Source organism: Cervus canadensis, unplaced genomic scaffold, assembly GCF_019320065.1.
Source record: "Cervus canadensis isolate Bull #8, Minnesota unplaced genomic scaffold, ASM1932006v1 Scaffold_083, whole genome shotgun sequence".
NCBI lineage: Eukaryota > Metazoa > Chordata > Mammalia > Artiodactyla > Cervidae > Cervus > Cervus canadensis.
This window is the reverse complement of record NW_025091465.1, coordinates 1-14,357: the sequence shown is the minus strand read 5'-3', so window position 1 is coordinate 14,357 and position 14,357 is coordinate 1. Positions and strand designations below refer to the sequence as shown.

The window sequence follows — 14,357 nt, the reverse complement described above, 5'->3', positions numbered from 1 at the left end:
GTCCCAAAGGTGTCTTAGGCTGTCTTCATTTCTTTTCATTCTTTTTTTCTATATTCTGTGGCAGTGATTTCCACCATTCTGTCCTCCAGGTCATTTATCCATGCTTCTGCCTCAGTTGTTCTGCTATGGATTCTGTCTAGTGTATTATTCACCTCTGTTTGTTCTTTAGTTCTTGCAGGTCTTTGGTAAACGTTTCTTCCTTCTTCTCAATCTTTGCCTCCATTCTTTTTCAGAGATCCTGAATCATCTTCAGTATGATTATTCTGAATTCTTTTTCTGGAAGATTGCCTATCTAAGCTTCATTTAGTAGTTTTTCTGGATTTTTTTCTTGTCCCTTCATCTAGGAGTTACCTTTGCTTTTTCATGATGGTTAACTTTCTGTAATGTGGTTTTGTTTTACTTGCAGTGGGATTGTGGTTCTACTTGCTTCTTTTGTCTGGCCTCTGATGAAGGAAGCTAAGAGGCTTGTGTAAGCTTCCTGATGGGAGGGACTGGTGGTGGGGAAAAAATGGGTCTTGCTGTTGTGGGCAGGGCCTTGCTGACTAAAGTCAGTCAGTCAGTTCAGTCACTCAGTTGTGTCCGACTCTTTGCGACCCCATGGACTGCAGCATGCCAGGCCTCCCTGTCCATCACCAACTCCCAGATCCTCCTCAAACTCTTGCCCATCGAGTTGGTGATGCCATCCAAACATCTCATCCTCTGTCATCCCCTTCTCCTCCCGCCTTCAATCTTTCCCAGCATCAGGGTCTTTCCCAGTGAGTCAGCTCTTTGCATCAGGTGGCCAAAGTATTGGAATTTCAGCTTCAGCATCAGTCCTTCTAATGAATATTCAGGACTGATTTCCTTCAGGATGGACTGGTTTGATCTCCTTGCAGTCCAGGGGGCTCTCAAGAGTCTTCTCCAACACCACAGTTCAGAAGCATCAATTCTTCGGTGCTCAGCTTTCTTTACAGTCCAACTCTCACATCCATACATGACTACTGGAAAAACCATAGCCTTGACTAGATGGACCTTTGTTGGCAAAGTAATGTCTCTGCTTTTTAATATGCTAAGTTGGTCATAACTTTTCTTCAAAGAAGTGTCTTTTTATTTCATGGCTGCAGTCCCCATCTGCGGTGCTGAGTAAAACTTGACTCCAATTATCTGCTGATGGGTAGGGTTGTGCTCCCTCCCTAGTAGTTGTTTGGCCTGAGGCGACCCAGCCCGGGGTCTGTGAGCTCTATGGTCCAGTTAAGGGCGACCTCCAAGAGAGTGTACACCAAAGGGGACCTTCCCAGACAGCTGCTGCCCGTTCCCCTGTCCCTGTGGTGAGCCGCTGACTCAGGCCTCCACAGGAGGCTCTCTGACATTAGCAGGTGGGTTTGGTTCAGTTTCTTGTGGAGTCACTGTTCCTTTCCTCTGAGTCTTGGTGTGTGCAAAGTTTTGTTTGTGTCCTTCAAGGCTGGAGTCTCTTGTTTCCCCTAGTCTTGTGGAAGTCTTAGAATCAAATCCTGCTGACTTTGAAGGTCAGATTCCCTGGGGATTCCCAGTTGCTCTATCGAGTCCCCAGGCTGGGAATCTTGACGTGGAGTTTCAGACCTTCACAACAGTGGGAGAACTGCTTTTCTATTATTGTTCTCCAGTTTGTGGGTCACCCACCTGGTGGGTGTGGGATTTGACTTTATCCTGATTGTGCCCCTCCTGCCGTCTCACTGTGGCTTCTTTGTCTTTGGACATGGGGTATCTTTCTTCAGTAGTTTCCAGAATCCTGTTGATGGCTGTTCAGCAGCTAGTTTTGATTTTGGTGTTCTCGCAGCAGAGGAGCGCACGTCCTTCTGCTCTGCCATCTTGAACCGGAAGTCCTACTTTCCCAATTTTGAGCCAGTTTGTTGTCCCATATCCAGTTCTGACTGTTGCTTCTTGACCTACCTACAGATTTCTCAGGTAAGGTGGTCTGGTATTCCTATCTCTCTCAGAAATTTCCACAGTTTGTTGTGATTCACACAGTCAAAGGCTTTAGCGTAGTTGATGAAGCAGATGTTTTTTGGAATTCCCTTGCTTTTTCTGTAATCCAGCAGATGCTGGCAGTTTGATCTCTGGCTTCTCTGTGTTTTCTAAATCCAGCTTGTACATCCGGGAGTTCTTGGTACATGTACTGTTGAAGCCTAGCATGAAAGATTTTGAGCATTACCTTGCTAGCATATGAAATGAGCACAATTGTGCTGTAGTTTGAGCATTCTTTGGCATTGCCATTCTTTGGGATTAGAATGAAAACTGACCTTTTCCACTCCTGTGGCCACTGCTGAGTTTTCCAAACTCAGCATATTGCTGGCATATTGAGTGCGGCGCTTTCATAGCATCATCTTTTAGGATTTGAAATAGCTCAGCTGAAATTCCATCACCTCCACTAGCTTTGTCGAAATACTTCCTAAGGCCCACTTGACTTCGCATTCCAGGATGTCTGGCTCTAGGTAAGTGACCACACCATTGTGGTTTTCTGTGTCATTAAGAGCTTCTTTATACAGTTCATGATGTACTCTGCACATACCATCTCCATTTCCATCAGCAAAGAATGAGAGTCCGGTTCCTCCACATCCTCACCAGTATTTGGTATCAACACATTTTTCATAATAGTTTGTATTGGACATGTTTGCAAATTACATTGCGAACATCTGCATTTTCTCTTTTTAACATCTGTATAGTAGCATCCATATGCTGTAATTGAATCAGTCCTCTTTTGATGGGCCCTTGTTGTTCAGTCACTCAGTCATGTCCAACTCTTTGCGACCCCATGGAGTGCAGCACGCCAGGCTTCCCTCTCCTTCACTATCTCTTGAGGTTTGCTCAAACTCAGGTCAATTGATGGCCACTTGAGTTGTTTCTAATATTTTCCTTTTATAAAGGATGCTGCAGGTAACCTTGTTGCTTTTCTATGTTGTAGTTCTTCTAGTGTAAATGCTCCGAAGTGGATTTGCTGGATCAAGGGTTTCAGTGCATTTCTGTTGCCATATTCCCTTCCAAGGAATTGTATCAATTTGCGCTGTTTACCAGTGGTGTGTTAGAGGGTGTTTCCTTATAGCCTTACCAATTGACTTGTCAGATAAGGATTTTTGCCAGAGTAATAGATGAGCAGTATCTTAGTGGAAGTTGAGTATCTTTTCCTCCGTTGATGGTCATTAGCATTTCTTTTTTTGTGATTTGTATGTTCCTATTTTTGGGTCCTTTTCTTGTTAGCTTTTTGGAACTGTTGAAGTATTAGGAAGATTAACTTTTTGTGATAAGAATTGTAAATATTTTTTCTCATTTTGTTTGATTTTGTGTAGATTCAAGTTTGAACTCAGTTTTGATTTTATAGTCCATTCTCTTCATCAGTATAACTGTACCAGTCTACATTCTACATTCCTGAAAAGATTCATTTACCCTATTATTTAATGCATCTAGCATTTTAGAATTGTCTTCAAATAGCAATTTCTTTCTTCAATAGACACGGCATCAGCGAGGAGATACACATCCCCTTACTTTAGAAGAAATTTTGGATGAAACGCAACATTTAGATATTGGACTCAAGCAGAAGCAATGGCTAATGAGTGAGGTAAGAATAGTCTTAAATTATTGTAAAAAATTTTTTTACTGTAAGTAGGGTTTTCATATACTGAAATCTGATAAGTTTTTTCTTAAAATAATTGGTATAGGGTTTTTTTTTTAACATACACATTTTGGGATTGATTTGTTTTCATATATTCTGTGTATCTATTTTAAAATGTCAGAGACAGTAGCATTAAAGTTGTAAAGAAGTCAGTCACTACTAATTTTTAAGTTTTTACAGAATAATTGATGCCTATTTTGAATTGCTAAATTTGTAATGTATGTATTGGCAGATTGTGTTGTTTCTGTTTTGGGACGTTTAAAACACGCAGTAGCGCGGGGAAAGCGAGAGGCTTTGTTGAGAAACGTGTTTGCTGTACTGCTGCTGCTATTTCCAGTTGACAGTGATGTTCCTGCCTCTGGCAAGTCACTTGGAAAAATAACCACGAATATTTTGTATATATACACACAGCACTGGAAGAAAACGGATCTCAAAACAGTCAGTGGCTGTGTTAATTTGGAAATGAGTAGCACTTTAAAATAAAAATTGAGATATTTGTCTCTTTTCTGGCTAAGTATGGAATGACAATTCAGTAAAGCAACTTTCTAAGACCAGTGCTGATTTTTAAAGGTGAAATGTAAAGTTCCTAAAATAGAATTCAGTTTATTTTACCAAGCAAGATAGTCTTGATTTTCATAATGTAAAATGAACTAGTTAGGCAGTATCATTGTAGCTCATTATGTTAGTGATATACAAATGGTGGTGATCCACATTTTTGATGCTTTTCCTAGTTTTGAAATTTCATGGACTACTGACGTTAGGTAAAGGTTATTTTAATTACTGTTCTGTCCTCATTTCTTCTTTCTGTTTTTTTATCCTTTCACGGTCCGGCTGGCAGCTGTAGAAGAAAATAAAATGGTTGCTCTTTCTTGAAGAGCTTTCCTTCTGGTATTAGCAATACAACAGGACTGACTGGGGACATAATTATATTCAGAAATTTCTGTATTCCTTCTCAGTTTCAGTCTCAACTGACTTATAGGTAATTTCGTATCTGTACCACTCTGGTCCTCTTCAAGTCCTTCCACAGCTGCTGGTGCCCTCTGATACCATGTGGGCAGGCTGATTTTTGATATGTTCATCCCAGGGGAGTGTTTCTCACATTATAATCCCGATATGTGATACTTTGAGGGTGGGTAGGCAGTGGCTATTGATGTTAATAGGTGTGTTTTTTATTCTCACCTCTTTTGTCTTCTGAAAGAATATGGGTACATTTTCTTCAAAGCAGTTCTAATAAATTGGTTTCTTTCTTATCCAGAGATTCTATGTAAATAATAAAGTTCTTTTTTTTTTTTTAAATAAAAAGTGAGCACCAAGCTGATCTCTGCATGTTGTTTTGTATCCTGTTGATAGCCTGTTTTTTCGATCTGTTGATATCCACAAGATATTTAATTTGCCTCTGTATTAGGTATTGTTTTTTTAATATTAGTAGAATTAAATAATGTATATATGATATTTCCTTTTGTTAATATATTGGAATTGTGTCACTGTTACAGGCACTAGTCAATAATCCCAAAATTGAAGTAATAGATGGGAAGTATGCCTTTAAGCCCAAGTACAACTTGAAAGATAAGAAGGCTCTACTTAGGCTCTTAGATCAACATGACCAGCGCGGCTTAGGAGGAATTCTTTTAGAAGACATCGAGGAAGGACTGCCCAATTCCCAGAAAGCTGTCAAGGTAACCTCTCTTTTGTTTCTATACCTTAATATAACTTGATAATGTCTTTTGGCTTTAAAAAAATCAAGATTTAAAAAAAGTTATTTTAAAATCTTCTCCATCAGTTGAAGATTTGAAATTTGTGTTTTGTGCTACAGAACAGAATAGGGCATAGTCATTTTTGTGTAGCTTTGACATCTTTCTTGTGTTGTTGTGTATAATTGATTCTTCAAAATGTGTCTGGAAAGATTTCCTCAATGGCATAAGTGTTTTTCTTTTTCTGATGATTAGTAATGTTAAGCATCTTTTGCATGCACCTCTTGACCACCTGTGTGTCTTGTTTGGAAAAATGTCTGTTCAAATCCTCTGCCCATTTTTTAATTGAGTGGGTATTTTTTTTTTTTCTTTTTGCTGTTGAGTTCCATGAGTTTATGTATTTTGGGTATTAACACCTTATCAGATGTATTTTCTGCAAATATTTTCTCCCATTGATTAGGTTGCCTTTTCATTTTGTTGATGTTTCTTTTGCTGTGCAGAAACTTTTGAGTATGATGTCTCAGTTGTTTATTTTTGCTTTTGTTGCCTTTGCTTTTAATGTTGAATCTGAAAAACTGCCAAAATGAATGTCACAGAGCTTACTGCCTGTGTTTTCTTCCATGATTCTTATGGTTTCAAGTCTTAGATTCAGGTCTTTAATCCATTTTAAGATAATTTTTGCTTATGGTATAAAATAGTGGTCCAATTTCTCTCTTTTGAATGTGGCTGTCCCATTTTCACAGAACCATTTATTGAAGAGACTGTCCTTTCCTTGTTGTATTGTCTTAGCGCTTTTGTCACGAACTAATTCACCAGAGAGGCACAGGTTTATTTCTGGATTCTCTGTTCTGTCCCATTGATCTGCATGTTTCTTTTTATGTCAGTGCCATACTGTGTCAGTAATTTTCCTTTGTGATATTGGGAGTGTGATGCCTCCAGATTTGTTGTTCTTTCTCAAGATTGCTTTGGCTTGGATAGGATCTTTTGTGATTCCAAATAAATTTTAGCACTGTTCTAGTTCTGTGAAAAATCCCACTGAAATTTTGAAAAGGACTGCATTGACTCTTTATATTCCTTTGGGTGGTAATAGATATTTTACCAGTATTAGCTCTTCCAATTCATGAGCACAGAATATCTCCATTTTTTGAGTATTCTTCAGTTTCTTTCATCATTGTCTTATTATTTTCAGTGTAGAGATTATTCATCTTGGTGAAATTTATTTCTAAGTACCTTATTCTTTTTGATGTAGTTGTAAGTGGGATTGTTAATTTCTTTCTGATAGTTGTTAATTTATAGAAACTCAAATTTTTTGTATATTGGTTTTGTATTGTGCAGCTTTACTGATTTCATTATTCTAGCTTTTTGGTGAAGTCTTTAGGGAGGTGTATAAAATATAGTCTGTAAAAAGTGATATTTTACTTCTTTCCAATTTGTATGCCTTTTATTTCTTTTCCTTGTCTGACTGCTCTGGTTAGGACTTCACAGTACTCTGAATAAAAGTGGCAAGAGTAGGTATCCTTGTCTGGCTCCTGATTCAGAGGCAGTGCTTTCAGCTTTAAACTGTTGATTTTGATGTAAACTGTGGGCTTGTCATATATGGCCTTCATTATGTTGAGATATGTCACCTTGGCATCCATCTTGTGGAGCATTATGGTCAGTGTATTTTGAATTTTGCCAAATGCTTTTTCTACATCTACTGAGATGAGCACGCGACTTTAATCTTTCATTTTGTTAATGTGCTGTATCATGATTGGTTTGCAGATACTGAGCCATCCTTGAATACCTGGAGTAAATCCACTTGATTGTGGTGTGTGATTATGCTAATGTATTGTTGAATCTGGTGTGTTAGTATTTGTTGATTTTTGCATCTGTGTTCATCAGGGATGTTGGCCTGCAGTTTTCTTTTCTTGTTGCATATTTGTCTCATTTTGGTATCAGGGTAGTGCTGGCCTCACAGAATGAATTTGATGCATCGCTTCAGGTTTTGGGGAGAGTTTGAGAAGGATTGATACTCTTCTTTAAATGTTTGGTAGAATTCACTAGTGCAATTGTTCTGGACTTTTGATGGGAGATTTTTGATTACTTATTCTATTAATTATTGATCTGTTCAGAATTCCTATTTCTTTATGGTTCAGTCTTGATAGTTTATACGTTTGTAGAAATTTATTCATTTCCTCTAGGTTTTCCAATTTTGGCATATGTATCATACTAGTCTCTTATGATTTTTTCTATTCTGTAATATTAGTTGTGACACCTATTTCATTTCCAATTTTAAAAAATCTATTTTTAATTGGAGGATAATTACTTTACAATATTGTGATGGTTTCTGCCATATGTCAACATGAATCTCATATCTGATTTAATATATTTGAGTCGTCTTGCTTTTTTTTCTTGGTTAGTTAAGCTAAAGTTTTGTCAGTTTTGTTTATTTTTTCAAGGAATCAGCTTATAGTTTCATTAATCTTTTCCATTGTCTTTTTTAGTCTCTCAAATTTATTTCCACTCTAATCTTTGTTAGTTTCTCCCTTCTACTCACTTTGGGCTTCATTTGTTCTTTTTCTAGTTTCTTGAGGTGTAAGTTTAGGTTTTTTTTAGATTTTTCTGGCTTTTTAATGTAGGCATTTATAACTGAATTTCCTCTTAGAATTGCTATTTTTTTAACCTCTCATAAGTTTTGGCACATTGTATTTCCATTTTCATTTTTTCAAGGTGTTTTAAAAATTTCTTCTTTGACCCAGCAATTAGCAGCATACAGTAAGTCCCCTACATACCAACTTTCAAGTAGTAAACTTTCAAAAAGGCAAATGTGTGTTTCTATGTTCAATCACATAAGACACGGGTGAAATTGTAGCTTTTCCTCCATCTCCTGTTGCTGACGATCCTTCAGCTCTGCTATCTCCTACCTCCTCTCCCTCCTCCAGCCAGTAGCTCTTCTTGCCTGTTGACTTGATGCCAGCCCTGGCATGCCAGCTTTTGTATGCTACTACTGTACTTTTCATGAAACTGTACTGTAAGGTTAAAAATGTTTTGTTTTTTGTTTTCTATGTATTATTTGTATGAAAGGTATTATAAATCTATTACAGTACAATATTGTATAACCTGTTGTGTTAGTTGGGTATCTAGGCTAGCTAGCTTTGTTGGACTTAACAAATTGGACTTAGGAATGTGCTCTCAGAACAGAACTTGTTCATATGTAGTAGACTTATTCTGTTGTTATTTGTAAATCCTCCAGCTTTCTTCTTGTAATTGAGTTTTAGTTTTATATACCATTGTGGTCAGAAAAGGTGCTTGATGTGATTTGTTAAGGCTTGTTTTGTGCCTTATCATATTAACTATTCTGGAGAATGTCACGTGGGCACTTGAGAATAGTATAGATTCTTTCTGTTGCCTTTGGATGAAATGTTCTTTACATATCTGTTAAGTGTGTGGTTCACACGTTGATGCCTGAAGTGTTATGCGCTCAGTCATGTCTGACTCTTTGCAACCCCATGGACTGTAGCCCGCCAGGCTCCTCTGTCCATGGAATTCTCCAGGCAAGAATACTGGAGTGGGTAGCCATTCCCTTCTCCAGGGGATCTTCCTGACCCGGGGATCAGACCCAGGGAATCTTCCTGATCCAGGGATCAGACCCAAGGGATCTTCCTGACCTAGGGATCAGACCCGGGGATCAGGCCCGGGGATCAGACCTGGGTCTCTCACATTGCAGGCAGGTTCTTTACTGTCAGCGCCACCAGGGAAGCCCTTGTTGATGCCTGAGGTTGAGATTATTCATCTGTGATGTCATCTAAAGGCTCAGAGTTTGAGACTTTATTTCTGTGATGAATTTTACCATCATCATCATAGTCCAGAGTATTATCAGACTTTTTGCATTCTTATTCTCATTAATTAATAATAATGAAATATGTCAATTTTCTTGTCCTTGCTAGAGTAGTGAGTGAAAAATTTGATTGTCAGTTGTGTTCAGTCAAAGCTAAAAGACAACAAAAACTACTCAAGTCCTTTATTTTTTTCTGTAAAGCTGATGCAGTATTTTGGGCAGTGCAGCAAGAAAACTGAAGGATGGCTATTTATCTCATAGTCACACACAGTTTATATGATTTAATCATTCTCCCATTATCTTACTGTTCTAGCTTTTCAAAGCATGACTGGAAATAATTTATGGATAATGATGAGTAAGTAACAAAATATTTCAAGGACAAGCAAGAACATTGAGATCCATGGTTTTTTCCCCACAGATTAATGAGTTCACTAGACCAAGTTGTAATCGTCACATAGATTGAATTTTGTTCTAATATTTAAAACAGTTTTTCTTGTTTTTGTACTGTGAAGGATCTCTAAAAGTTTCAAAACATTAATCCTTAAAAGTCGAACTGCTCAAGAAAGAAACTTTAGAATTAAAATTTGGTCTAGTGGACCCTAATGGTATACAGAGAGTTAAAGAAACTGGAAATCCTCTGTTGTTTAAAAAAAAATCTTGAGTGATGTAATTTGGAGTTAACTGAAAACTTTTTCTTTATCTTTAAGGCTTTAGGGGACCAGATATTATTTGTAAACCGTCCTGATAAGAAGAAAATTCTTTTCTTCAATGATAAGAGCTGTCAGTTTTCTGTGGATGAAGGTGAGCCTTCCTTTCTACTTTCTTTAATTTGCAGACATGTTACAAATTTAGGATGATGGAATTCATACTGTTTATAATACAATTATATCTTAAATGGTATAATACTGCTTTTTTAGCATTATCATCTCTTAGAGCTAACAACTTTATATGTCTAATGTATTTCTTGCAATACAATTTGAAATATGTAATTTGAAAGATTTTAGGTTAATTGTACTCATAGTCATAGTATAACAGTTAGTAATTTCTTGTTCTCACACTTCAGCTGTACCAAACAGGAGTTTATTTCTGTTTTACAAATACTACTTCATATCTTGGTATGAAAGCTTGATCCATGGTGGGGGAAAAAAGTACTAACTTTTTGTGGAGACTGTTTTCTTAAATAACTTATGAGTTTTTGATTATCCAGTTGGATAAGAAAGGAGATTAATGTTTTTCTTTCTGGCAGTTGTAGAGTTGGATGCTAATAAGCTCTATGCCGTCTTCTAAATGCATGATACTTATATTTTGGATTTTAGTTTCAAATATTTCATCAATATTTTCAAGTAAAATAGAAGTTAAAGAATTTAGTTTTGAGAAATTTCTAGACAAGTAGATATTCCCATTTAAGCAAATATCTTTTACTCTAAATTTGTATTAACTTTGAAGTTTTATTGAAAGGCAAAAAAAATTGAACATTTTAATTATAAAATTTCAAAAGTAATTCAAACTCCAGCAAAGTATTTTAACAGTATAGAAAGACTCAGAGTGCAATAGAGATATAGACTCTGAACAGTGAAACTGTTGCTGTCTCAGTTTGGTAATCATACTGACTCTTTTTATGACATCAAATAAAGGAGATTCTATTGAACGAATAATTTTGTAAAAGAAAAGCATTTACAGATCTTGTTTCTGGAGAGCCCTCTCTTGATTATGATTTACAATTTGTGCAGTAACTCCAGGTTTTTCTTTTATGTGTTATCTATCTGTGGATATTCAGTCTTGTGGTGCTGTAATTTCATCAACCTAAAGTTACTTAGATGACCATGATTTTAAAACACTTATTTATTTTTGACTGTTCTGCATCCTCGTTGCTATGCGTGGGCTTCCAGTTGTGGCGAGTGGGGCCACTATCTGAGTTGCCACGTGAGGGCTTCTTACTACTGTGGCTTCTCTTGTCGTGGAGCACGAGGCCTAGGGCACGTGGGCTCAGTAGTTGCAGCTCACAGATTCCAGAGAGCAGGCCCAGTAGTCGCGGCACATGGGCTCAGATGTCCCAAGGCACATGGGATCTTCCTTCCCTGACTAAAGATTGAACTGGTGTCCCTTGCATTGCAAGGCGGATTCTTTACCCCTGGGCTAGGGAAGCCCTGATTTTGATTTTTTGTAGGAAATAGAATGTTGTATTTTTGTGAGAATCCTCATCAAGAGTGCCTTGTATACAGTTGGTTCTCTTATTGATGTTTGTTAATTAAGTGAAAATTTGCAAAGTATTACAGCTCTTCTATAATGCCATTTCTCTGAATAAGCTTCCTGTATGTAAGCAAGGAAGTAGTCAACTCCTCCTGTGTATTGTAGTGATAGGTGCTCGTTTAAGAAAGAGTCAGCCGAGCAATTTTTGTTTTGCCTCTGTCTGTTTTACTTGGAGTTTTGCTGTTATGTTAATTGTCAGATTGAGTTCTTCCTATTGAAAACCATAAAAATGGACTTGATCTTTTAAGTCCTTCTGAGTTTAAATAAACAACTGATTCCTTAAGCATAATTAATCCATTTGAAAAAGAATTTTCGTAGTCTTAAACTTACCACTAGTACCACATTTTCAAATAGTAAGAAAGATACAATAAAAACCAGATGTACTTTTCCTTTCTCTGGTTCCAGTGCCTTTCTTTTATGGCAAGTAACTTAACTGGTTTTACTTTAGATTCTTCTGGTGGTTTTTCCCGCATTGCTAAATAATATGTTTATACTGTTATTTATTTTTAACTTGAAATATTGCCTAATGACTTGCTGTCCATCAGTCACTGTGTCGTGTCCGACTCTGCAACCCCATGAACTGCAGCACGCCAGGCTTCCCTGTCCTTCACTGCCTCCTTAGTTTGCTCAAACTCATGTCCATTGAGTCAGTGATGCCATTCAACCATCTCATCCTCTTTTGCCCACTTCTCCTCTTCCTCCCAGCATCAAGGTCTTTTTCAATGAGTTGTTTCTTTGCATCAGGTGGCCAAAGTTTTGGAGCTTCAGCATTGGTCCTTCCAATGAATATTCAGGACTGATCTCCTTTAGGATTGACTGGTTGGATCTCCTTGCAATCTAAGGGACCCTTGAGAGTCTTCTCCAACACCACAGTTCAAAAGCATCAATTCTTTGGCACTGAGCTTTCTTCATGGTTCAATTCTCACATCCATACATGACAACTGGAAAAACCATAGCTTTTACTATACGGACCTTTGTCTGCAAAGTGATGTCTCTGTTTTTTTAATACACTGTCTAGAGTTTTCACAGGTTTTTTCCCAATAAGCAAGCGTCTTTTAATTTTGTGGCTGTGGTTACCATTGGCAGTGATTCTAGAGCCCAAGAGAATGAAATTTGACACTTTTTCCCTATCAGTTTGCCATGAAGTGATGGGACCGGATGCCATAATCTTTGTTTTTTGAATGTTGAATTTTAAGCCAGCTTTTTCACTCTCGTCTTTGACCTTCATCAAGAGGTTCTTTAGTTCCTCTTCGCTTTCTGCCACTGGAGTGATATCATCTGCATATCTGAGGTTGTTGATATTTCTCCTGGCAGTCTTGATTCCATCTTGTAAGTCATCCAGCCCAGCATTTCATATGGTGTACTCTGCATATAAGTTAAATAAGCAGGCTGACAGTACACAGCCTTGATGTACTCATTTCCCAATTTTGAACCAGTTCCATGTCCGGTTCTAATTGTTGCTTCTTGTCCTGCATACAGGTTTCTTAGGAGGCAGATAAGATGGTGTGGTATTCACATCTCTTCAAGAATATTCTAGTTTGTTGTGATCCATGCAGCCAAAGGCTTTGGCATAGTCAGTGAAGCAGAAGTAGATTTTTTAAAAACTCCCGTTGCTTATTCAACGATCTAGTGTATGTTGGCAATTTGATCTCTGGTTCCTCTGCCTTTTCTAAATCCAGCTTGTACATCTGGATGTTCTTGGTTCATGTATTGCTGAAGCCTGGCTTGAGAGATTCTGAGCATAATCTTGGTAGCATGTGAAATGAGTGCAATTGTGCGGTAATTTGAGCATTCTTTGGCATTGCTTTTCTTTGGAGTTGAAATGAAAACTTATCTTTCCCAGTCTTGTGGCCTCTGCTCTGGGTTTTCCAAATTTGTTGGCATATTGAGTGCAGCACTTTAACAACACCATCTTTTAGGATTTGAAATAGCTCAGCTGGAATTCCATCACCTTCAGTAACTTTTTCATAGCAATGCTTCCTAAGGCCCACTTGACTTTGAACTGCAGGATGTCTGGCTCTAGGTGAGTGATCACATAATTGTGGTTATCTGGGTTATTAAGAGCTTTTTTGTACAGTTCTGTGTATTCTTGCCACCTCTTCTTAATCTCTTCTGCTTCTGTTAGGTCTGTACCGTTTTTGTCCTTTATTGTACCCATCTTTGCATGAAATGTTGCCTTGGTATCTCTAATTTTCTAAAAGAGATCTCTAATCTTTTCCATTCTGTTGTTTTTCTCTACTTCTTTGCATTGTTCACTTAAGGTTTTCCTGTCTCTCCTTGTTTTACTCTGGGACTCTGCATTCATTTGGGTCTATCTTTCCCTTTCTCCTTTGCCTTTTGCTTCTCTCCATTTCTCAGGTATTTATAATGCTTCCTCAACCACTTTGCCTTCTTGCATTTCTTTTTTGTTTTCGATGGATTTGGTCACCACCTCCTATACAATATTACGAACCTCCGTCCATAGTTCTTCAGACACTCCGTCTACCATTCCATAGTTCTTCAGACACTATGTCTACCATATCTAGTCCCTTGAATCTATTTGACACCTCTCCTGTATAATCATAAGGAATTTGATTTAGGGCATACCTGAATGGCCTCATGTTTTTCTCTACTTTCTTCATTTTGGGCTTGAATTTTACAATAAGGAACTGGTGATTTGAGCCACAGTAAGCTCTTATTTTTGCTGACTGTATAGATCTTCTCCATCTTCAGCTGCAAAGAATATATATAATTGGTCTGAATTCAGTACTAACTATCTGGTGATGTCCACAGCAGTCCTCTGTTGTTTTGTTGCAAGAGGATGTTTTCTATGACCGATGCATTCTATTGGCAAAGCTCGGTCAGCCTTTGCCCTGCTTTATTTTGGACTCCAAGGACAAACTTGTCTGTTACTCCAGGTACTCTCTTGACTTCCTACTTTTGCATTCCAGTCTCATATGATCAAAAGGATATCCGTTTTGCTGTTAGTTCTAGG

General features: G+C 37.7%; 1 protein-coding gene across 1 annotated transcript; it reads left to right on the top strand.

Annotated features, from left to right (window-relative positions):
- The first annotated feature begins 3,432 nt into the window (after positions 1-3,432).
- Positions 3,433-10,005, top strand: LOC122436515 (general transcription factor IIE subunit 2-like). The gene is made up of 3 exons (XM_043460292.1): positions 3,433-3,571; positions 5,119-5,301; positions 9,841-10,005. The coding sequence occupies exons 1-3, from the start codon at positions 3,563-3,565 to the stop codon at positions 9,988-9,990; spliced, it is 342 nt and encodes a 113-aa protein (XP_043316227.1). The 5' UTR covers positions 3,433-3,562; the 3' UTR covers positions 9,991-10,005.
- The last annotated feature ends 4,352 nt before the right edge of the window (positions 10,006-14,357 follow it).